The sequence below is a fragment of the Aspergillus homomorphus genome, assembly GCF_003184865.1.
Source record: "Aspergillus homomorphus CBS 101889 unplaced genomic scaffold BO97scaffold_22, whole genome shotgun sequence".
NCBI lineage: Eukaryota > Fungi > Ascomycota > Eurotiomycetes > Eurotiales > Aspergillaceae > Aspergillus > Aspergillus homomorphus.
In genome coordinates this window covers 69,999-94,110 of record NW_020291908.1, presented here as the reverse complement: position 1 = coordinate 94,110, position 24,112 = coordinate 69,999, and the positions used below count along the sequence as shown (strand labels likewise).

General features: G+C 52.6%; 7 protein-coding genes across 7 annotated transcripts; 4 read left to right on the top strand and 3 right to left on the bottom strand.

Annotated features, from left to right (window-relative positions):
* Nucleotides 1–47: 47 nt before the first annotated feature.
* On the bottom strand, nucleotides 48–1,914 carry BO97DRAFT_391922 (putative GTP binding protein). The gene is made up of 3 exons (XM_025693844.1): nucleotides 1,831–1,914; nucleotides 1,687–1,781; nucleotides 48–1,633 (listed from the first exon to the last, which is right to left on the bottom strand). The coding sequence occupies exons 1-3, from the start codon at nucleotides 1,841–1,843 to the stop codon at nucleotides 104–106; spliced, it is 1,638 nt and encodes a 545-aa protein (XP_025550590.1). The 5' UTR covers nucleotides 1,844–1,914; the 3' UTR covers nucleotides 48–103.
* Nucleotides 1,915–2,081: 167 nt separating this feature from the next.
* On the top strand, nucleotides 2,082–3,432 carry BO97DRAFT_406119 (HAD family hydrolase). The gene is made up of 4 exons (XM_025695347.1): nucleotides 2,082–2,368; nucleotides 2,492–2,513; nucleotides 2,616–2,725; nucleotides 2,917–3,432. The coding sequence occupies exons 1-4, from the start codon at nucleotides 2,269–2,271 to the stop codon at nucleotides 3,396–3,398; spliced, it is 714 nt and encodes a 237-aa protein (XP_025550589.1). The 5' UTR covers nucleotides 2,082–2,268; the 3' UTR covers nucleotides 3,399–3,432.
* Nucleotides 3,433–5,971: 2,539 nt separating this feature from the next.
* BO97DRAFT_406115 (uncharacterized protein) lies at nucleotides 5,972–7,343 on the top strand. Its single transcript, XM_025695346.1, has one exon. It carries the CDS (start codon nucleotides 6,454–6,456, stop codon nucleotides 6,943–6,945), a length of 492 nt encoding a protein of 163 aa, XP_025550588.1. The 5' UTR covers nucleotides 5,972–6,453; the 3' UTR covers nucleotides 6,946–7,343.
* Nucleotides 7,344–8,455: 1,112 nt separating this feature from the next.
* BO97DRAFT_95078 (uncharacterized protein) lies at nucleotides 8,456–9,406 on the top strand. Its single transcript, XM_025701161.1, has one exon. It carries the CDS (start codon nucleotides 8,771–8,773, stop codon nucleotides 9,266–9,268), a length of 498 nt encoding a protein of 165 aa, XP_025550587.1. The 5' UTR covers nucleotides 8,456–8,770; the 3' UTR covers nucleotides 9,269–9,406.
* A 4,161-nt stretch (nucleotides 9,407–13,567) lies between these two features.
* BO97DRAFT_415025 (homeobox domain-containing protein) lies at nucleotides 13,568–15,686 on the top strand (the record flags this gene model as incomplete). The annotated part of the gene is made up of 2 exons (XM_025696367.1): nucleotides 13,568–13,888; nucleotides 13,950–15,686. 2 exons carry the CDS (start codon nucleotides 13,568–13,570, stop codon nucleotides 15,684–15,686), a joined length of 2,058 nt encoding a protein of 685 aa, XP_025550586.1.
* A 2,467-nt stretch (nucleotides 15,687–18,153) lies between these two features.
* BO97DRAFT_94992 (putative nuclear localization protein) lies at nucleotides 18,154–21,080 on the bottom strand. Its single transcript, XM_025701160.1, has 3 exons — nucleotides 20,889–21,080; nucleotides 20,493–20,618; nucleotides 18,154–20,250 (listed from the first exon to the last, which is right to left on the bottom strand). The coding sequence occupies exons 1-3, from the start codon at nucleotides 20,989–20,991 to the stop codon at nucleotides 18,332–18,334; spliced, it is 2,148 nt and encodes a 715-aa protein (XP_025550585.1). The 5' UTR covers nucleotides 20,992–21,080; the 3' UTR covers nucleotides 18,154–18,331.
* On the bottom strand, nucleotides 21,081–23,054 carry BO97DRAFT_94963 (uncharacterized protein). The gene is made up of 2 exons (XM_025701159.1): nucleotides 22,677–23,054; nucleotides 21,081–21,243 (listed from the first exon to the last, which is right to left on the bottom strand). The coding sequence occupies exons 1-2, from the start codon at nucleotides 22,889–22,891 to the stop codon at nucleotides 21,171–21,173; spliced, it is 288 nt and encodes a 95-aa protein (XP_025550584.1). The 5' UTR covers nucleotides 22,892–23,054; the 3' UTR covers nucleotides 21,081–21,170.
* Between the last annotated feature and the right edge of the window lie 1,058 nt (nucleotides 23,055–24,112).

The window sequence follows — 24,112 nt, the reverse complement described above, 5'->3', positions numbered from 1 at the left end:
CCCTCTGAGTCTCTACAAGGATAACCAAATTTGTAGTAGAAGAAATCATGCTCAATTATCTACCTTTTATGAACCATAACGCCTGGTATCCTGAACAAATCATCTATTCAGCCATTTCATCATCCTCGCCCTCGCCGTTGCCCCAGAGGCCCTCGATCTTGAACTCCGCCGCCCACTCGGTCACGATCTGTTTCGTGTCCACACCAGCCGCCGCAGCCGGGGCCGCGCCGTTGGCCGGCGCCGTCACCACCTGCAGCACAGGAGGGTTGACCCATCCTTGGATGCGTCCATCTCTCCAGTCCGTGATGACGGTCATGGCCGCAGCCTCGAGGTTGGGCACACCGCCCTTGCCGAGACGGCCACGCTTGCGTGCGACCTGCACCAAGAAGTCGTGGGTCTGGTCGCCCCCGGACGGGAGGAGAGGAGGCACACCGTAGACCTTCAGCAACTTTGCGATGAGATCCTCCGAAGTGGACAACCGCTTGAGCAGCAGGGACACGGCCGGGACCGGGTCTTCAATGTGCTTCGGGGGAACCGCGTTCAACAGGACCAGGCGGGCATGCTCCTCCTGCTTCTTCTTGCCCTTCTTGCTGCTGCTGCTGCTCTTCTCGCCCGCGTTGGGGAAGACAATACCAGGAGAGTCGATCAGCTTGAGCTTGCTGTCCAGCTTGACCTCCCGCAGGCTGGTGGTCACACCGGCCTCGGCGCCAGTCGGGCAGGCGTTGCTCGAGCCCTTGCTCATGCGGGCCGTCAGGGCGTTGATGACGGACGATTTGCCGACGTTGGGGTACCCGATCACACCCACGGAGATGGATCGCTTGAGCTGCTTGCTCTGTGAATATGTCTTGAGAGCACGGAAGAGCGTCTCCGAGGTGCCCTTCACCGTCAATTGCTTGTGGTCGAAAGTGTGCGCATTGCCCGAGCCGTTGGATGCCTTCAGGGGCAGAGTGGGGAAGTAGCGACGCAGGTGAATCAGCCAGTCCTTGAGGACCGGAGGAGGGATGAGATCGATTTTGTTGAGAATCAGGATCAATCGCTTCGAGCCGCGGTCGGCTGCCATGATGGCGCGCTCCACCTCCTTGGACCGAGTGCCCTCCGGATCACGAGCATCCAGCACGTACAAGACCACATCGGCGGCGTCAACGACCTGCTTGAACACCTTGTCGAACGCTTTCCGCGAGCTCTCTTTGGAAGTCAACTGTGCTGCCAATGAAGGAGCGCTGATGTTCTCCAGAGAAGCGCCACCCTCCTCGGCATCCTCATCCATTTCCATATCATCATCATCCTCTTCGTCGTCGTCACTCATCTCATCTTCATCCTCCTCGCTGTCGCTGTACTCAGCGGCGCGAGCCCGGGCAGAAGCGAGCAGCGCAGCCATGGGGTTCGACGAATCGTCCTCATCCATCTCGTCGTCAAGGAGATCGTTCTCGTCGATCATCGCGCCAGCCTGGGCGCCATGTTCTCCGGACTCCTTCTGTGCGGCGCGGCGCGCGCGGGCTTCTTCACGGATGCGTTCCTGTTCCTCCGCCTTCAAGCGCTTCTTCTCCTCGATCTCGTGCAGGATCTTGTCCTTGTGAGGGAAGAGGTTGGGGATACCCGGGTCCTTCTTGATCTTGGACCGCCATTCGGGGTTCTGAGGGTTGCGTTAGCTGAGTATACCATCAGGTATGCATAAAAGCGCTTTACCTTCTTGGCGAGCTTTCTCTGCTTGCGCTGCTTCGCCGCAGAGGCCTTCTCAATCTTGTGCCTCAAGCGGACGGGCACCCGCTTGGAGTTCTTGCCTATGCAGGGGTCAGTTCCTGCAGAAAAGATAGATCCGGAGCAAATTACCTAGCTTGACCATCTTGAAGAATCGGCTAGAGACCAAATCACAAACACAACGAAGAGATCAAGGCCGAGCGATTGATCTGCAAGGCCAGCGAAAATCGAGTCGCCCGAACAATTTTGTGCCGCCAAGATTTGACGCTAAGATAACCGGCCACAAGTATGGCCGATCTCCGAAGGCGGTGTCGGCTCGGTTTTCCCGCTGCGGGACAAATCAATCCCCTAATCGGCCACTTTGTTATCTCCTCCACCGTCATCATCAATTGAGTCACAATAGATTTACTCTTCTTCTCCCTAGACAGTCATTTGTTTACGACGGACTGTGTCCGCTCCTTACTTCGCTCTATCCTATAGGTTCTTTCCTGAATTTAAGTCTCTCTGCTTATCGCCGCCTCTCTTCTGCATCACCAGTCCGCTGTCCTACTCCGGACCCCGCTCTTTATCATGTCCAACTCAACCGGCTCTTTCTCTGCCCCTCCGCAAACCCTCACTTTCGACGGTCTACTTTCCGACTTTGATGGTACCATCATCGACTCAACTGATGGTAAGTCTGGCTCTTCGTGCTGATTTACTTCTATTTATGACCTACATCGTCACATCGTCGCACACTTGAACCTCGATCGATCCGAACTGACGCTCTGATCTTTCTCTTTCTTCCCCGCACCAGCGATCGTGAAACATTGGCACAAGTTAGTCCCGCCCAGTCCTCGCTACAATACCACAAAACCGCAACCCGTACAACTGTTCAAACACGATGGCTAACCGTAGCGAAAAAAAATCGCCGTTGATAGAATTGGTGCAGAGTTAGGCGTCGACCCCGCGACGATTCTGGCCACTTCACACGGACGTCGAAGCATTGATACGCTGCAGCTGTATGACCCCTCGAAGGCCAACTGGGAGTGTAAGTTCTCCGTCTTCTTTACACGCAACATGCACGCCATCACGCAGTTCAAATCAAACTTCCATGCTCCGCAAAGACAACACACACACGATCTTCAGCAACACACAGACCCCCTGCCTCGGTGAAACCACTAAATTAAAAGCCCCAAACACCACTACCGCACAAACCGCACAACGCTGACAACGTTTCAGACGTCAGCTACGTTGAAGGCTGCATTCCCAAGGAGTACGGATCCGACGCCGTTGAGATCCCCGGCGCGCGGTCCCTGCTGTCAGCGTTGGACGAGGCCGGCGCTCGCTGGGGTGTGGTGACATCCGGAACGCGCGCCTTGCTCGAAGGCTGGCTGGGCGTGCTGAACCTCACGCATCCGGACATGCTGGTGGTGGCCGAGGACGTTGAGCTGGGCAAGCCCGACCCGCGGTGCTATCTCCTGGGTCGGACACGTCTGGGTCTGGAGCACTCGTCGTCGCTGGTCGTGCTGGAGGATGCGCCGTCCGGGATCAAGGCGGGCAAGGCGGCCGGGTTCACGGTCATTGCGTTGACGACGACCCACACGCTGGAGCAGCTTCAGGCGGCCGGGGCGGATGTGATTGTTGAAGATCTGCGGAGCATCAGTGTCAAGGGCGTGGTTGATGGGCGGATTCAACTGGAGGTCCAGAACGCCTTCCAGTGAAGATAGATACATTTAGAAGCATAGAGAGGGTTCTAGGAGTTGGAACTCAATTGGAAGTAAGGGAATACCATGTCTCCCTTTCCGATGGACTGTTCTGGATGCGGGTGGAACAATTCATCTCACTTTGTATCTGGAACTGCCTGTTTCTTTGTGAATCGGTGCTGTATCTTCAGCCAGGTATTCTTAAAGAGATGCAGATCCGCGCAACATCTACACTGTACATACCATACACACCTCATAGATAGACATAGACGGTGAGATAGCTGGCTAGTCCAACTCAACTTGCAAAGAAATGGATGATGGAAATACCACCCAGAACCAGACAAGATAATATGCAATCACAGATCGACGACGAACAAGCATCCTACCCCTATGTGATATGTACAGTACTAGGTATGGGTGATAGGTACCCAAGTCGATCAAGCCAGACATTCAGGGTATGGTCTGGGTACCTTTCCTCATAGCCTCACCTCGTACCAACCCTCTCAAACCTCACCTCGTACCAACCCAAAACACACATTGCCCATCCTTCAACCCAAGCTGCCATACAGCACAACAACTGAACCTAAGTTACCACAGACATCCCAGGCCACAGCAATCTTTCCACCCCTTATACCAATCTTTACTAAACCTACACTCCAAACCAAACCAAACACACCATCCTCTCCTCCTCAGAAGTATGTACTCAGGAGTATATATACAGCAAGAACCAAATACTTACCCACACTGACAACCCCCATCCCAAAAACCAATACAACCCACCTACCCACACAAATCTACAGAGTATAATACAGTACTACTTACATACATAAACCCCCTCCTTGCATCTGTACATACATACTGTACAAATACTTCTCCGTACAGCAGTCTCAGTATCACCATCTATAGCCCAGCCCAGCCGATCCCAACCAGCACGGTACATACCTAGGTCCTCAAGTACATAAAGTACATACACCAGAAACCATATTCATCTCCACTACGGTTGATCTTCCGAGGAAATTGTACTGACCTACCGTATAGTTACACCACACCACGCCACACCACACCACACCACACCACACCACACCACAACACGTCGGGCCGGGAAGGGGGCCGGTGGTGGTGGTGGTGGGATTCTAGATCAAGTCTAGACTTCCCTCTTGACTGTAGGTTGAGGGATCCGAGGTCTTGCGATGGTGGAGGTGAGATGAGTGTGTGCCTACTGTGTTTGTTTGCTGGGTTTTGTATGGATTTGAATTCGGGGTGTATAGCTGACTTCCATTGCTATGGGATTTGATAGGGAGCTGGGGTACTAAATTGGACTCTTTAGATTGGTTCATGGTACAGTAGGGGGGTATGGGTTTACTGTTTAGAATAGTGGTTTATATATTTGGGTTGACTGTGGACTTGGTTTGGGGGTTACGGGTGCTGCTATGCGGATGGGATTTGGCTTGGGGTACACGGTGCTAAAGAGAATGGGACTTGGGATTGAGCTCGGTACAGTGGTTACGGGCTGGACATTAACTAATAGGAAGGGAAGTTGAAACTTGGATGATGGATGGTGACTTGGTTGCGCTGTATGCTTGACTGCAGGAAAGACGGGTCGATGGGTTGTTGGTGCGGTCTACTTGCATTGATCTCACAGTTGTGATTCGGGCAATGAAGTATCTTCCTAGCCCTGGCGAGTAGTGGTGGATGCTGGTGGCAATGGTTGTTGTTGTTGCTTGCGTACGAGTGTAGAGCATAGCAAAGGATGAGATCAACATACGGAGTCCAGTCGAAAGGACAGACAGTAGACAGCAGACAGCGAGTAACTGTCTCCCTGTGTCTGCCTGTCAGTCAGTCAGTCAGTCAGTGGCAATTGGCATCCGAACCAACCCCTCTTCGCCCCCGACTTGTTTGCTTTACTCGGTCTCGAAAGGACCAGGGATCTCAACAAACCCCACCTCAGACCATGCATGGCGCGTGGCTTGTTGGCTTGTTTCTACAGTCCTCTTTGTTGTTCAGACAACGGACAACGGTATTGATTCATTGTGTACGTGTCGCAAGTTACGATATAGCAAGCTACCATGCACTTATGTTGTCCGTTCCACAACCTGCACTCGAAGTCACAGGTGATGCAGAGGGGGGAGTGGAGAAGGAGGCAAACAAGTCAACATGCGTATCAGAGAATCCCTCATCCACCTCGAAACACGACTTGAGTTCCGGCCAAACCCCCAAGAAATGAGAGAAAGATCCGCGACTGCGAGTACAGTACTAACGTCTCACCCGGAGTCCCGGGAACCTCGAAACAGTCGGGTTGATCACCGAAAACCCGAAGGTGGCCGTGACCTTCTCTCTGAGGTGCTAGCGGTGAGCCCAGCCCGTAAAGCCTGGATCTTTCCAGAGCAGAGAGAAAGTAGTTACCGGGGTGCAAGCTTCAATTCCGAGAAGAAAGCGGCGACAGAAAGCCCGTATATTTGCGATGGATTTTCCCGATGAAGGATGGCAGAATATTGTCCGACCAGAAGAAAAGAAGCACAGAGTTTCGGATTTCTTGTCATCTTCACCGCATACTTAGAAAAAAAAAAGAAAAAAAAAAAACAAATCCACATCACCGCTCTCTCGCCCTACCGTGACAGGTCTTATCCATCGAGACAGATCCGGAAATCCAGGAAGGCAATATATCATAAGATTAAGTTAAACGGCTGACTGTTGAGGATCGTTCGCGGGCGTGATTCACACCGACAACTCGGAGAGGAGGACCCGGAAGATGTATCATGTATGTATGCGCGTTTGTTTCCCCCCAACGGATGGGATGGGTCACGATTTTGCGCAATTGTAAGTTCCCCTCCGTAGTTCCTTGTAAAAGATAGAAGTTCGGAGAAATAAACAAAAAGGAACAAAACATCAGCGACAGAAGTCGGTCTTATTGCATGGTGGCTGCCGCAGTGCTCTCACCCACAGCTGACTCTGTGTTGTGTATCTGTTTTGCCTTATTCAAACCGAATGCTCCAGTCCGACTGGACGGAGACGCATTTGATGCAGAAACGTCCTTTGACATTCAGTAACTAGACCGGAGGTGAAACGCGACAAGATGAAGCGCGGCGCGACAGACTGGAAAAGACTGACCCCATATCTGAAGAGGCGACCCGTCCGAGAAAGAACACGAGCAGAGTCAAACCTGCAGAATCTTCTGTACATGTTCCAGGGAAGCGAGCAAAGAAGAAAAAAAAGAAAACACAGACGTATCCTTGTGGCGGGCCTTGTCCGCACATCGCAAGCCTCGTTGACCGAAGAGGCAGATCAGGTTCTAGAAAACAGACATGTCGAAATCACGGCCGAGGTCCGTGTGGATCGTCATGATCCCTGCTGCAGCCCCGGCTGGAGATCGAGCCGAGCTTTTCAGAAACGGCAAAATAGGCCCTCTAGCTGTGTCCTGGTGCCCTATGCAAGGGATGAAAGCTCGCTTCTATCAGGAGTTGATCTGAGCGTTTGTACTCTGCTTTCTCTCGATCCGTTGCTCCCAGGAAGGCCGCAATTTCTAAGGACGCTTCGACGGGGACGTATACCGCGGAATACACATTGACCATGGCCGATCGGATCAAAGGCTGGCTTGCTAAGCAATCCGAAAGCATCAAATTAGCTGAATGAAGATAACCACTGATGAGACCAAGATGGGGGGCTCGATTGTCCCCAGCAGCATTTGCTTCAGGCAGCAATGAAAGGATCTGATTTTCCCTGGTGTCAGCCCGGCAAAGAACACCATCTGATCTCACGGTCCTGGTCCAAGTTGGAACCCGGCAAGGAACTCATCAGGAAATCGGCCGCCCTGAGGCGTTGAGCACAGTCGTACAGTCACAGGATGATGGGGAAAAAAGAGGATGCCTGATTACGGAGCAGGTGTAGTAGGACGATCGCAGGGCAAGGGCCTAAGGATCGAACCATGGTGGCGAACTGACAAATCCTGGAAATGCTTTAGGGAACCATCTTCAGCAGAAAACAGGAACCTAATACAGCTTCTGGCCAGGCCTTTGAGTTTGGTGCTGAAGCGGTTGGAGGAGGGATCGTGGTAAGTTTGCACTACTGCAGCAGCTTCACTCAACTAAAAGGTGATGGATGGCCTCAAGGTCAAGGCATAGTTTCTAGTCAGGTGGAGAGGAGATCACAGAAGTGGCTGAAGCTACTCCTAGTTCAGCACCGCCACTCCATGCGTTTGTGGCGCCGCAATTCTGGCTGCGAATTGCTTACAGGGAAGTTGCGCGACGGCTCAAGTTGCACCGACGGAGACACCACACCATAACCAATGTTGGTTCATGCAGACAAGGGGGATGGAGAGGGTCCCGGTCTGCAATCACATCACAAAATTAAGCTCGCGGTCTCTAGTTTCTGCGTGGCAATCTGCTTCTACAATTCTTCCATCAAGCCCAGAGGAAAAATGATTGTCGCATGCTAAAAGTGCCGACCGGCAAGGCTTGAGGGCCGAACGGACGAACGAACGATATGATCAGACCCAAGGGGATGGAAGCGCTCCAGGCTGAATTGTGGACTGGCTCCGGCCGGTGGACTACTGGCAGTAGAGGAGGATCCCCCAGTGCCAAGTCAACCTTATACCCAGACAGGGATCCCCATGCCATCCATGAGGGAGGGGATCGACCTGCCCCAGTCGAGCTTACTGGCTTGGCTGCGATAATCGTCAAGTGAGGCTTACAGGGGAGGGACGGGGTGGAGGGGTTTGCCCTAGGACGTGCTGTGGTGGTGGTGCAATCGGCTTCCTTCGTCATGGCACACGCCACCCCTCCTCTGTCCAGGTAATACAGACAATCACATCCATGCACCGAGGATCATCGGGGATTTTTTTTCTTTTTTTTCTGTATTCCACTGCACTTGCTGTTCCCCTTTCCAGGGTCCAATCTTTGAGAATCCCCTCGGGCGGCCGGCAACGGTGTCTGCTGGATCCAATCATTCTCTGCAAACCACCGGGGAGGGGATCTGTGCGGATGCTTGCGGATCGCCTTAGGGGGTCAGTTCGAACAGGAGAATTCACGCTCACGTCCCCGAAATCCGTGTCCAGTATGGATGTAGTTAGAGGAACTGGTAAGCTCCAAGATGTGATGCATGATGTTCCCGGTGCTGGTTGGTCTGAGCTCGAGGGGTTGTCAGGTTACTCGACATGAAATCTCCTCTGCTTGAAAGCCATCACCCATGCTGGCTGAGTGGGTAGCTGTGATCTAAAGCACGCAGTGATTTGAACCGCTCATCCTAAGACCTCGACGAAGAGCTGCATCCCACACGTGAGCCAGCGGGATTCGGTACATTAAGGTGTTTGGTTGGATGCAGTCCCCGGCCACCCTGGTAAGCCCAAATCCTAGAAGAGCTCCAGTTGCAGGTCAGCATCTAGGCCGTCGAGAGCTATGACGGTGAACATGAGGTCAACAGTGACTCCGCCCCGCGTCTTGAGAGCCGTCCGTTGCTCGGGGTTCGAGTCATTGGTGGCCCCCCTTTTTCGAAGTTCCACACAGTGTTGTCTATCCATAAAGTACTCCATTTTTTGTAGAGTATGGGTCTCCAGTAGGTTGGGGGTCCCTCCAGAGGTCGGTTGTGGGGTGAACACACCCGATGCAGCGATCGCCCACGGTATCGCAAGTGAGCATCCAGACCAGAAACGTTCCAACTGTCGCTGGACTCAGCAGTCCCAGGCTACGGCATACAGGAAGAGAGGGCTCATTAACCTCACAGAGGCAGCAAAGAAAAGGGACCCATGCACACATGGCATGCATGCATATGTATATCAGATGGACAAGTCCAAACAACCAGCACAATTGACTACTTGTACTTGTTGCCCAGCGAGACCGGTGTGGCGAGCGCATGAAATGGCGTCGAGCCCCCAAGCCCCTCACATACTCCCATAACATGGATACTGCACTTCGTTAGTGTACGAACGTATGTAAGCCCGTGACGTTGACGCGCGGGCGCTTCAGTCTGTCTGCATGCCAACTAGCGCCGAAGAGGAATGAGTGGGTGGGTGTGGTTTTGACAGTCTGCCACAGGCAAGAACGGGCCGCTGTCTGGAGACATTCTTGGGAAGGGATGAACTCAGCCCAGAACTGGGCCTGAAACTCTTTTCTGAGCCCTGATACTTACTTACTCGAGGTACGAACGGTACAAACTCGGAGTAAGCATTGACAAATGGAAGGAACAGGGAAGAAGGTCGAAATGTTCGACCATCCACCGATCCCTGAGGCTGATCGACAGAGGATCTGTCGACTATTGGTTTTGGTGGGCCCTGGCTGGATAAGCTGCCCTGCCAGTCTGCCACGCTGTTGCAGCTCCTCCATCTCTTGAGGACACCTTCATGTCTTATCTTTTTTTCTCTTTCCTGCTCAATACTGCTTATTGGGGGCTAGTCTTTGCAGATCCAGGAACATGAACTCTGCCTGTACGCAAGAACCTTGCGGGAAGAAACAAAAGGAAAAGCGTTGACAGGCAGGTCTGAAGATCCGTGCCAACAGCCCTCTGGTCCTGATTCACCCGAACGGAACAATGAAGGTTATTCAAGCCATCATGCCAATGCGCAGTTATTCTCTTTCCTGCCTGTAGTCAACGTATTCGAAATGGCATCAAACTGACACACCCTCTTGCAGGCAATTCCCCGCTTGATCATTTTCGCCATTGTGCGTTCTCCAGGTTGCGATGGGTTGGGTAGGGTAGGTACAGCTGTACGTAAGTAGTAAGTATTTCGGGTGTATGAGATTAAACGTACGGTAAGTGGAATTCGAGCTGGACAGTACTCCGAGCATCCCATCATGCTCATTATGCTTTTGCGGAGACCCGACAGGAGGATTACCATCATGTGATGGGAGCCCCAACTTAGACGTGATGGTGCTCATCATGGGCTTAGTTACTGTGCCTAAGGTCTCGTAAGGCCTCAAATCCCAGGGTTTCTGTTTTCCCTTCAAGATCATCCAATATCAATCGGAAGTTGGGGGGGGAAGAGAGGGGAGGGGGAAGGATCTTCGGACCGCTGGTCGCTAACCGGATCCAGAATATGTACGGTGAATCTTAAGCGCTGCGGCCGCATTGAACAAACCATGGACCGAACCCCAAAGTCCCCGTGATCGCTGCATGGTCCAGTAGGAACAAACCCTGAGCCCCAGCCCACCACACATATATCTTGGATCCCAACTGGCCCAATTCATTGCAGGACCCACTTGGGGAGTTGTGATGGTCGTGCTCAAGAGACGCTTTTCCTCTGCACGGTAAGACGTGACGTTGCAGGTCTCGCTGTAACGGGGACGGAGGGAAGGGAGTCGCTGAGGATGAACAGCAGCAGCAGCAGCAATACTCTAGCGTCAGCTCTTCCATTATTATTTCCTCACCATCAAGGAAGATGTAATGGGACCCTCAAGGAGCGCACTGTCACACTTCCAATCGTCTGCTTGGCTCCTCCCAGACGGGACCCCTCCCCCTGGTAAGAGCTAAAATCGGCCCTTGATGTTCGTGGCGCTAATGCAGGAACTGACGAAAGTCCAGCGAACGCTTCATCCGAAGAAACAAGGGGAATCGCTACGAAAATCGCATCCCCCGTCTTATTTTGAATCATGAATTCCCGGGGAATTGGGCCAGACTGTCAATTCGAGCTGCCACTCGAGCTAAACTTTGACTGGAATCCAGAGCTCGCATTTCCCGGGAAGCGCTTGGGGGGTTTAGATGTCGAGACGAGGCGGTGGTGCGGAAGGGGCAGAAGTTAGAACAAGTAATCCGTGGTTTACCCAATGGGCATTCGGCCCGGGGGTGGTAGGGCTCTGTCTAGGGGCCGACATTCTGGTTCAATCGCTCAATGGGACAATACCGCGAATACACCAACAAACTTAGATCTCTGCCAAGCATCCATCAGATAGGTAAAATACACACACGGAGAGAGAGACACACACAATGCGAAGAGAAGAACAATCAAACTTGAAGAAAACAGAGGGTAAAAGAAAGGGGACTCAGACCAATAATTAGAATTTCCGCACGGGAGTGCGAGAGTCTCCCATTCCAAGGGAAAGACAGACTCCGGTCCATCTGGCGGGGACGCTCTTCCGGCATCGCTCGGACGGATCTGATGATAACGAGGAAAAAGCAATTGACCACCTTCTGAGGCACAGGTTGCATCGTGGACCCATCCATCGTCCCTACGATCGACCTTGCGATAGCGACCGACCATGAACCAGAAGAAGGCCATCGTCACCGCCACCATGGAGAGGCGGCGAAGAGAGAGAGAGAGCCGGGAGGGGGGGAGGGGGGGGGGCACCCTGTTAGAACTTGACTTGGCAGCATCCGGTTCTTCCTGAGCCCGATCTCGATCGCTATTCTTGGGCTGAAAGGGAAGTGGTACCGGTGAAATCTGAAGTGTTGGAAGCTAGACAAGTCCGAACAGGACAGTCAGAGATACAAACCCCAGGGAGGTAGCTAAGTTACTGTACCTACTACTATCCCCCACCGTCTCTCTCTTGGTGTTCTCTCTTCTCAAACAACAGGCGGAATGGGCTACCAGTTTGAGAGTTATTTTTAACCCCAAAAGGAAGCCATGGGCTCCTCCTGAAGGCTTCGTACTCGCAAGAAATGTGTAAGCCCAGGCCGCCACCCCCTTAGGTAGAAGCGCTTCGCTCTGGGTGTCTCTTTCGGGGGGCCGGAAGCGGGAAGCAATAAAAAAACCATGAATAATGAATAGAGAACTTTTCCCCCATCCCTCCCCCCGTACGGTACCTGGTAATGGGCTGGTTATCCGGCCAGCTCGGCTAGTCCCGAAGGGGCAGGAACCTACTCATTTCAGTATCATGTTTCTCTTGGCTGCCGAATCAGTGTAGATTGTCAAGGACAAGATAGATGACTTGAAGACTTTGGGGAATGTGAATGACGGCAACAAGTATAATGTCTATTGAGCAATTGATGAGGAGAACTACTAAGGGGAAGAGGAAATAAAACCCCAGCAAAAGAAAAAGGAAGGAACCGACTGCAGGAGAGATTCTAGCTGAGAGGAGAGATTTGACAGCAACAAACCGAATACACTACAAGGTAAGGTAATACGGCCCTGATACCAAAAACCCGGCCAGGCTTGAATCTCTCTCTTAATGCAGCTCCAGCCAGTTCCGGTGAACGATCGCCAATCATCAGTCAAACCTCCACACCTTCTTCTTGTCGACAACTTGGACGACTCCATCCACTGCCTGCTAGCCAATCCCCGTTTGCTGGTGGAGGAAAAAGTATGGAGCTGAACTGCTTGCTCTCGCTCTCTCCAGGCTCTCTCTCTCTCTCTCGTCCACTATCTCGCGCGCGCTTTCTCTCACTTTGTACAGTACTAATTCCGTACTGTCTTGTTCTGTCTCGTCTTGTCTTGTCCTGTCTGTCACTCCCTCACACTCACTCACTCACTCACTCTCTCATCTCATCAATCCAATCCATCATTCTCTGCTCTCTTGTCTCTTTTTTTGTTTTTTCCCTTTTGTCCCTTTTCCATCGTCACTCTCTGATTTTCTTCCTTCAACTTTCACCTCACTCACTCACCTCTTACTCTCCTTTTCCTCTTTCGTTCACTCTTTAATTTTTATCTTTTCTTGCTTTTCCCAGTCAGCTTAGTCGTTCCCTCCTTTTTCCTTTTCTGTGTTCCTCATCGGACATAATAATACCTTCCTTGATCTTTTTGCTTTTTGGCTGTCGCCCCCCCCCTCTTCCTCCATCGCATCTACCTCCACTATCTCCTCTGGGGCTGCTTCTCTCACACTCTCTGACAATTGTTTTCTTTTTTCCTTTTTAAAAAATCCACAGATCGACTGCAAGCATAGAACTATATACCTCCCGCTACTTCCAGTCCACTCATTCCAATCATTACCGCCACTCCATCTCTTATCCTCGTCCTTTAAGATCCGATCTGCCCGCCCTATCCCACTTCCAATTCACCCCTCCTACTCCTATCCAGAATCGTCATCAGTGATCGGTGGCCCAATTGTTCAATGATCAAGACTTTGTCCTCGTCATAGTTGCAGCTCCGTTGGCAGCAGCTTGTCAGGATCCCCCCAACACTTGGTCACCAACACCGCACCGCACCGCACCGCATCGCATCGCACCGCACCGCACTCCGCCTCCTTCCACTCAACTCTTCCCAATACAAGACCTTTCTGCTCAAATCTTCCTTCACTCACCTCTTCCTTCCTCCCTCCTCCGTCACCATGAACTACCTCCATCACCCATACGCCTTCACGGGCGTCCCCATGGATCAACCGGTTGCTTTCGACCCGACAATGACACATCCTGCTATGATGCACCCAATGGACGGCTACCTCTACCCACATCCACCGTTTGACATGGTCGACTTCTATCACCAGCCTATCATGGACTACGATGAATACGCAGAGAACCTCTCGCGTCCAAGGTTGACCAAGGAACAGGTGGAGACCTTGGAAGCTCAATTTCAAGCCCACCCCAAGCCCAGCAGCAATGTCAAGCGTCAATTGGCCGCGCAAACGAACCTCAGCCTACCTCGCGTCGCGGTTGGTGCTTCCTGCTCCTTCAAAAATAATTATGAACTGGGAAGGCTAACTTAACTTGCAGAACTGGTTCCAGAACCGTCGAGCAAAGGCGAAGCAGCAGAAGCGCCAGGAGGAGTTTGAGAGGATGCAGAAAGCCAAGGCAGAGGCTGAAGAGGCTGCCCGGGGGAAGTCAGATAACGCAGAGTCCTCATCCGAGTCGAACCAAGATTCCAAAACCTCGAACGATGAGGCGCCCGAAGATACCCCCAAGCCAACGACAGAAAAGCACAGTGAGCGGACAAAGACGACCTCGTCGTCTTCGCGGTCAAAGCATCAGAAGACGAGGAGTGAGTCGGCTCGGGAGGCGACCTTTGCCTCGCTGCAAAGAGCGTTGAATGCGGCTGTCGCGGCGCGGGATCGGTACAGCCACGACGGGGACAACAGCCACCCGGCAAGCTTAGAAGGATCGGTGTCGCCGACCACAACCTTTGCGGCCAACACTCGATGCGGCAGTCATGATGAACAGCGAGCGGGCTCGAGTGACTTGAGTACACCTTACACACAGACAACGCTTCCCTGGGAGTCCTCTCAGACCTCTCTGGAGTACGTGACAGCAGGTGGTGAGTCGTTGGCTGTTCCTACCTTGGAAAATCCGCACAGTATGCAGTTCCACCCCGCTCACACGGAAGACTGGGCTGGTCATATGCATTCGTCGGCCAAGCCAGTCCCGGGGTACCGATCAGCTAGTGACGCGGAGGCTTCCTACAATACAGTTCAATATCCCATGCATCAGGACCTGGAGCTCTCGAGACGGGCCTCATCTGATGAGCTTGCTGATAGCTTTGAAGGTATCGGGATTAACCCCTCCCAAGGGCTGTCGCATGTTGTCCACGAGGCCGACCGAGATTCTTGGAAAGAGGCGGGCAAGGAGCTTGACCTGGCTGCTCGCAGAAAGCGCCCGAGGCCTGCTGCTATTGGCACCTCCAGATCATCTTCTATGCTTTCGAGCTCGTCGGCCCTGTCGCCCACGAGCAGACTTCCAGGTTATGGTAGCATCAGACACTCGAAGTCGGCGCAGGGACTCAACTCGCGTTACGCCGGAGTGAGAAAAGCGTCCGCCGCGCAACGATCGCCCCTGAACCTGTCGACTTTTGCCGAAGCGGGATCCCTCAACTCCAAATCGTCGATGCTGCAACCCACCGCAACCACGGGCGGATTGGCACCCCCCACACCGCTGACTCCGGAGGATTTGCATCACCTGCTTCCCAACACCCCAAGTGACGGGGGCTATTGCCTGTCGGCACAACCCACCAGTGGACTGTTTCCCACGACTCAACCGATGCAAATCAACATAGCCTCTCCTCCGGCGACACCATTGGCAGTTGACATGCTTTCCGGGTATCCCTTTCAGGGGGTGGTTCCGCCAATGTCCGCCCCGGCTCACTACAACTCTTTCCCCGACTACGCATCATGTGAAGCTTCGATGACAGGGAGGAGTTGGCCCGATGCCACTTCCATGTCGTCCCCGGAAGCTTCCTTCCAAAGTCCCTGTCAGGTCACATCGCAGCCGGACATGGCTCCGATGTCGTATGACCACAGTGGTGAACATGTTCCCGTGACGGGTTCCCCATCTCTGGTGTACACGACCGCCGATGTGGATATGCCCATGTCAGCTGCCTTGGGTGGTGATTCGAAGCCTACCGAATTCATCTATGAATTCCCCGAGCAGCAGGAGGCCCAACGATTCGGTGCACAACAGCTTCCTTCGCAGAAGCCCGAAGCGTACACATTCAACAACAAAACTCCGAATGACTTCTGATCTGTTTGAGAAGGAAGACAAGACGAATTTGGAAACGATTACTTTGTGCAAATAATAATACCCCATATCGCCCGTCACTTGTACTTATTACCCGGTTCGTTTTTCTTCTGTCAGGGCCGTGACCGGGTTCGTTTGACCTTGTTCTTCTGTGGAATCTTGTTGGCATTACATATATATCCCAAGCCATGGGTTGTTGATTCCAGGCGCATTTCGTGTCGGTGTCTTTCTTTATCTGTTTTCCGAGTGAACTTGGAAGGGTCGTCATACTTCTTGTTTGGAACAAGCATGTGAAAGTTTTGGAAGCGGCTGTTTTTCTTTCCTTTTTTCTGAACATTCCTGGGGGCATTGGTTTACATTACCTTGTCACGTATCTACTACCACTACTACTACCTACATGTAATACATATAATCTGGAGGGTGATGGGCAGGGGGTCGACCTGTCGGATCTCATTGAACAAACCAAGAAAGAAGTTCATTCTTGTAATTCGATGGTAGAGAGGAAAGACTAGCAAGCTGTTTATACACCGAGCCGAGCAGTCCCAGTTGATGCCCACTGCGACCGGAGTAAACAGATGGATGGATGGATGATACCTGCTCAACACCATTTATCTCCCCGTTCACTTTAGAAGCAAGAACAAAATACCACCATCTCAATTCAATGATACTCTCCTCTTCTACATCCCTATTAACCCCATATCCTTTAAATCCCTTATCATCCAGCACAGCAGATACAACCATCCCGTTCGAACACTCTCTCACCCTTGGGCCCCTCCAGAACTCCCAACCCATCCTTCCAACCCCTACACCAAGTAAAAAAACCCACGATACCTCCAATTAAACAAGACAAGACACAAAACAACCACATCCCGCGGCACTCCCTCCCCCCCCCCCCCCCCCCCCCCCCCCCCGGTCCCACCTCCGAGCCCGGAATGCCGCCCCTGCAAGAACAGGCACCACACTGAGATCCTGAATCCGAGCAAGTCGATCCCATCAATAACTACCAAGATTTCTATCTAGAGCTAGCATAGCCTATTAGTTAGAGAAATCAAGCCTAGGACTTAGAAGATGAGCGGGGACTTGCAACGCAGGTCCTGAGAGGGTAGAGGGTAGATTGTAGGGTAGAGGGTAGTGTAGAGAGAATAAAGTATAGAGTTTCGTATCTAGACTAGACCCCCTTCGAAATACAGCGCATGAATACACGCATGGCATGCAAGCTAGCAGACTAGCCACCAGACTCCGGAATTGTTTGAGACTGACTAGTTAAGTGGGACTTCCTTCCTCTCCAGAGTTCTGGGGATTTAATTCGGTAGTACCCCTTTGATCTGACCTTTGCTTTTTCTAGCGGAGGATGAGGAGGGATGAGGAGGGGTGTGAGTGTGCTGGGGATTATGTGATGATTGCTGTTGCTGAGGTAAGTAGGTTATTTAGTTCAGGGTTTGGATGGTTTGGCTTTCCAAGGTAGGTAGGGGAAGGTCGGTAGGATACGGTTCGGTTCGTTCAGAATAGGATCTTGCTGGAGGGAGACTTGGGGTTGGTATGGAGAAATACTGAAGCTCGAGCTAGGTAGCGGTGAGATGCTGGAAGGGAAGACGGGCTTCTCTTCACTTTTGCGGAGGTTTGTCTCGGAGGTACATTATCCCACTGGATTCCGGAGCGTGCTTTTAATTCTCGAGGGTAGGTAGGGACATTACTGGACTGTCCATTATCCACTGCTATAAAGCTTCTTTTCTGCCTTGACTGCTGCATCTAGTCATGGCAACAGACTAGCGGTATCAGTTATCCAGTACGATTGTACGAAACACGACCGGGCCATGGTCTAATCAAGACAGTCCCTCGGTAATTAATCTACAGAGAAACAACTACAAAGCCAGGAGCATGTATCAAGCCATGTGAGACGGGGCCGATCAAATTAAGAATCCCCGAAACTGTGCAACCCTGTACGTGATCTGCATACCATAGACACATAGAAAAGAATAATCATAAGACACATGACGAAGAGACAAAGACAATATCTGTATGCGAAAATGAAGACCACTAGAGTCGTGACGATAAGGCCCAGAGAGAAATAATAAAAAATAAACAGCACTGTAAAGTCAATGGAGTAGAGTGGGAGGAGCCATCGATGCAAACAGACAAGAGAAGAGAAACATATCATTGGAGGCAGGAGAAAGAAACAGAACAATCCCAGGGCTGACAAAAAATAAAACGAGAGCACAAACCAGTGATTTACCGCCATCCTGTCTGACCGTCCCTCTATCCTAGACATATGAAAAACATGCACAATCTCCATATTCGTGACTGCGGAACTCAGCTTCACATATTCTTAGAAAACCACCATTGAGAAACAGACCGGAAATATCAAAACATGACAGGGTATAACAAAGGGTATAGACAAGGGAAACACGCGGATTATCATTAGCCATTATCCAAGGAGTAAGGATAATTGAGAGCAGGAATGAAATGGGGTATGTCAGACAGAACATCATAGGACGGAGGAGAAGGTCAGGTCAGATCAGATCAAGCAGGACTCAAGACTCATAAGAAACCAAACCATGCGTCTCTTTCTCAGGATTAACAGCTTTCTGCAGAAAAGCTCCCGCAAACGCCCAACCACGGACTAACGCCGGCTTAAACCTCTATCTGCTTCAATAACCAGACCATCCTAGAGGAGTGCCGGATTGACCCGGCTGCGGATGTCCGGGTTGCATCGGGCCACCGGGCGCTGGAGGCCAACCAGGCATTGCTCCACCAGGGTTCATCCCCATAGCCATCGGTGGCTGCGGAGCTCCGGCCATATACTGCTGACCGGCAGGTCCTTGAGTAGAAGGGTATATGGCGCGTGCGGCAGGTATGCCCGGATACTGCACAGCGGTGACGCCAGGGAAAGGCATAGCTCCCATGGGCTGCTGCTGGGGTGTCTGCGGGTGCATTGGGAACGGTTGCGACATCTGAGGTGCTGAAGGCCGAGCTTGATTGCGGGGAGACTGGGAGGCATGTTGCTGGGGAAGAGAGTGCGCGAGCGGCGAAGGAGACTGTTGCGGGTGCATCTGGGACGGAAACTGCGGCATTGCTACACCCTGCGGGCCAGCGGCCGAAAGAGGGGACGGCTGAGGCTGGGGAGGTGGCTGACCCCACATCTGCTGCGGCTGGGAGGGATACCCGTAAGGGCCGGGCGGTTGTGGTGCTCCCGCAGCCAGAGCAGGGTTGGATCGTTGGTGCATAAGATCTGGGCGAGCTGCAGGGACACCCCGAACAGGAGACTGCGCCACAGGCGGTTGCTGGTGGGCTGCTGCAGGCTGGAAGCCCGGCTGGCTAGACATCATTGGAGCCTGGTGGGGGAGCATTGGCTGAGGCGGCTGAGCTTGACTCATCACACCGGTCGACGGCAGCTGGGGTGACTGCAATGGCTGGGAGACTGACGGGGCCGAATCGAGCGGCCCGGGTTGCGAAGGCGCGGCCGAGGCGGAAATCTCACGCTGCTTGGAATAAAACTCTTCCAGTCCTTTCTGCCGGTAGCTACGCTGTTGAGTCAGAACCTTGTTGAAGTCAGCCGTGTGCGAGGCTTGATTCAAGATTTCAGCGGCAGTGCTCGGTGTTGAGCGGTCCTGGTACGGCTGGCCGGTCATTTCCTGACGGGGTCGAGGCATGCTGTTGTACTCTCTGAGACGCGGGTCATCCGCGGTGGTCGCCATGTGAATCATCGGGAGCGGTTGTGAGAGTGAGACTGAAGGTGGTGCGCCGATCGTCATGTTACTCGGTACGGCTTCTAGCGCGTTGCTGTAGATGACATCGCCATGGGTCAGAGCGGGCAAGAAGTTGGCGGCACCGGCTGCTTCTGCTGCCGCCGCATCGCGTGCTTTGGTACCACCGGGACGTTTTTCGCCTGCGAGATCGTCCTCTGTGAACCCCTGCTTCCGCGCCTTGCCCTCCCAGTAGTCATCACGCACACGCCGGCCATTCACTATAACTCGGCTGCCGAATTGGCGAAACATTGACTTGGCGGTTACGATGGCGATCTGACGAGACCGGTATGAGTACGGCAGGATATCCTGTTGAATCAGATCATCCTTTTCGATTTGCGTGGCGATTATTTTGTGCAGAGATCGATTTTTGTTGAACAGGAGATACGAGTCTCGATAGCCCAAGACTCGCGCACATTCAGTAGCCAGCATGAACAGCTTTGTCCCACGAAGGGGCACGCGGAACGTGCGGCATTTGTACTCACGACCACCTTGAAGGTAGCCCATATCGTCCACCTTCTTCTCACCAGCATCGTCGAATTCTTTAGGGACGTACTCGTCGCCTGCCTCGTTCAGCTGGTCGGTAGTGTGGTCGCGTACGGTGGGAAGGGCCTTGACTAATGCAGCCTTGGTTGGCGTGCTCTTATCGGGCGGTGAGGCCAGCGGCGGGGACGCATTGGCGGAGGTCTGAGCCGAGAGAGGCTGGGTTTGCATGCGAGGGGTTTGGAGATGAGTACCGGACGAAGCAGGCTGATCACTACTCGATGCCGTTGCCGGCCGTGGAGTCTTGGGAGGGCGGCCTCGTTTCCGACGGCCATGATCATCTGCTGCTTGCGTATGCATATTAGTCCACAATCACAGAATGAAGAGTAGAAAGCAGGGTGAGGATCCAAAGAAATCAAAAGAACACAAGCAATGAAAGTACAAAAGCAGACATAACCCCTTCAGACAAAACACAAAACCTCCATGATGTAAATAAAAATGCACGCGACGCGAAAGCACGACTAGCACATCCTTCCTTGAAATTTCGAAAAGTGAATCGCCGGGAAATCCGGCGCACACATACCGTCGTCATGGTCCCCATCTACGCGTGAATTTCCTCGCTGATCTGGGGTACGACTTCGCTTCACACCACGAGGGGCTATGCTAGGATTCGAGGGACCGTATGATGAAGGGGGAATAGCAACGGCGACTAGGAGAAGGCCGTCAGTTGGGAGGTTGTCGCGGTGGACAAACAGAAGAGGAATGGACACCCATTATGACCTCCATAACTGGCGACAAAGCGGCTGCACCGCTATTGACCGCGCCGATAAGATGCGGAAATCAACTTTCATCTTGGAAGCTATGTGCAAACAGCGACAAAATAGGGTTGATTGAAGACGAGCATCAAGGCGCGAGGTGCACGAGGCTGACAAGCATGCAGGTACAGGAAGATGAGACAGACGAAAGAGCACACACGTACCGTTGTTTAAGGCTGCAGGATTGATCGTGCCCGAGCCATCAACCAGATCCCCTCCGATACCATTCATCGGGGCGGGGACGGAAGAGTGGGAGGTGCCATACATGGCGGGCCAAGGAAGGACGGGAGGGGAGGCGAAAGGTTGAGGGAGCCGTCGCAAGGCGGCGGGCGCGTCAGGCGAACGCGACAGGTATCAGGATGTCAGACGAGGGGATGGGAGGACGGGGTCTGGGTTGGCTCCTGGTGCTGTTGGTGCTGGTTGCTGCTGCGAGACCCAAGAAAGAACTAGAGGACGAGAACGCAAGTAATGACGAACAAACGAGGACGGACGGGCCACGAGTCGCGCATGCAGTGGTCGCTGGAAGCGGATCAGCGGAAAGGCTGGAGCAAATCGCCAGACGGAGATTGAATGAATAATAATGAAGGATGATGGAAGATGGGGAAATCAGGCGGTGAGAGGTACAGAAGCGGTGAGATTAAGGAACCACTAACAACAACACAACAGACAGATGACACAGGTTGGAAATAGACAAGACGAGAGAGAATTTGAGTTAGGAAATGAGATAAGTTCAAAGGCAATACGAATTGATCTGCAAGTAAGACTTCTTTCTGTCCAGGACAGCCCCGCAAGGTAGTCCGCAAGCAAGAATGTGCTATGTGTGTGTGTGTGTGTGGGTGGGTGGCTGAAAGGGACGACGAGATGTGGCGAGTGGGAGGAAGTTTATTGCCAGGCACTGTACCGCCACATGAGGCTGGTCGCGGAGTACAGTACTGAGTAGTAGTAGACAACAGACGGAAAGATCGATAACCACCACCACGATCCAAGGTTTCCCCTGTCTGCAGAACGTAGTGGTTCCTAGTCCAGGTGGAGGTACCAAACCACTAGTAGATTCCTGAATCGGTACACTGCTGGAAATCAGCCGTGGATGATTCACAGCGTGCCGCTGATGGAACCGATCAGTGGGGACGGGGATGACGGGGGGAAGGGGGGGGAAAGGGGAAGGGGGTGTGGATGGTGTGTGTGGTATGGTATGGGTTGGTGTGTGTGTGTGTGTGTGTGTGTGTGTGTGTGTGTGGATGTGTCTGTATGTGTGTGTGGTAAGGGGAGGAAGGTAAAAGGATTATGTGTGACCAAAGGGTAAGGAAATTTAGATGTGCGTGGGTGCAAGACAAACTGACCGGGACGCTTGGGACAAGTTGAGTGGAGTGGGGAAGAAGGTTAAGTTGGAGACAGGACTGGAAAGGAAAGGAAAGAGGGTAAAAAAAAAGAGTTGAGGGGGGGGAAACGGCAGGATGATGATGGGTGATGGGATGGAGAGGGCAACTTGGGAAAGTGATTGAAAGGGGGAGGGGAGAGGAGAGACTACCGAGATGGGAGGGGGGAACACAAAGTCAACTGGGGAGGGCGGAAAATGGCGGGAGGCGGCGCCACTCTTGCGCGCATTGGCTACCCGCTGCGCTGCAACTCGGATCGAATCTCCAACTCCAGAATGAGCATAACAATCCCAAAATGACCCTAACTAGTAACAAATGAGAAGATAATTTGGAGAATGCTGACAGGATTAGAGAGTATTAGAAGAATTAAGAAAAAAAAAAAAAAAAAAAAAAAACAAAGCCAAATAGAACTGAGTAAGCCAGTCAGAAGACTGAAGGAAATATAGATTACGTCGCAAGTTGAGAAGAACTCGTGAGGAATGCCCGGGGTTAGACAATTGCCGTCGCGAAGAACAATGGGAAACTCATCCAATCACTCCTCAGATCGCGCTTCTTCAGACAAACAAATAAACTCACAATTCCTCAAGTCTGCCGCTTAATCGCATTAGTGATTCAGACACTCTGAATATGTAGACAGCAGGTGGGCGATCGGGTTGCGCAGACGCCAGCCAGCACGGAGCGAGCACTATTGCGAGTCTAGCTATCAATCGGAAGGGTGGAACAGACCGGAGCCCTGTCCTGGACGACCCCTGCACGTCTGATCGATAATAACCCCGGGTCACCACTTTCATCGGCCAGTAAGAGCGGATTATACTTCAAAGAAGCCCGAAACCCTCCCCGAAGACAAAGGAGAGTCGGAGTCAGCACTGAATGCGTAATCCAACCGATCACTGGGCAGAGGCTGATTTCTTTGTTATCCAGCCCACGCAGATGAGGAGTGCGCAACTTTCCTTCCTTTGGTAGAGAGAGTGCACCGAACACTGGCGGCGATGGCGTGGGCTCGGTCGAGGATGGCGACGTTCCGATCCAAGCTCATCCACTTTCAAGCTAGCCAAAGAACTGCCTGAACAGCCGCAGCGAGAAAGGGAAATGCGAAACGGAGCGACAAAGGCGATACTATGTGCAATGATCTGCAGCTCTTCGACGCAACGAATGTAAACTGGTTTGTCAAGACAGCCAAGACTATAAAGCGTAGTGTCTCGCAGGCTGAAGTCACTTCCGGCCGCGGGGAGAAAATACGCGTTCGCGGGTGCGGAAGAAATGCCACGATGCGAACGGTCGCGGCCGCCTTGACTCTGCGGCAGGTGCGAGAGATAGAGAGTAAGGAGAGTCGCGCACGGTGCAGGTCAACACGAGGTGAGATAAGTGTTGGCCGGAGCGGATGCGGGTGTGGCTTGGACCGGCGCTGGAATGGAGAAGCACATGCAATTCCACGAAACAGGCAGCTCGTTTAGAAGCAATCGCGGCAGACCAGGCAGCCCAAAAAGGGGACTGAACAAATCGGCAGATCGAACAGGATTGACAGCCAGAGGGGACGAGGGGAGGCTATCAAAGGTGCTGCGAACGCGGACGATTGGCAAGCTCCGGCGTGTAAGATCCGAGCCTAACGATTGACTAGTAGTCAGTGAGACAGGGTCTAGTCAAGCCTTGTCCAAGTGTCTGCAAGTTCACCAGTGTCCGCCAACCACGAACTCGATGGAATAAGCCGGGAATTCCCCCGTCGACTGAATCAAGGTGTGCTTCGTTCGCTGGTGGCTAGTCAAACGGGAAGAAGCGACCGTGGTGTTGGAGACCGATAAGAGTGTTGGAGACGAAGGAGGTAAGTAGGTAGCGATGGGCGGCTAGGTATATCTACGGTAGATCACTTTGGGGGTTGCGATCGCATCATCGCTTTTCAATACCAGCTACACTGCATCGCGTCGATACTAGTACTTTTTATTTTGTATAGCAGGGCTGAGGCACTACGCCATGTTCCCTCTTTGGCTCTGTCTCTCTCCCTCTCTCTCTCTCTC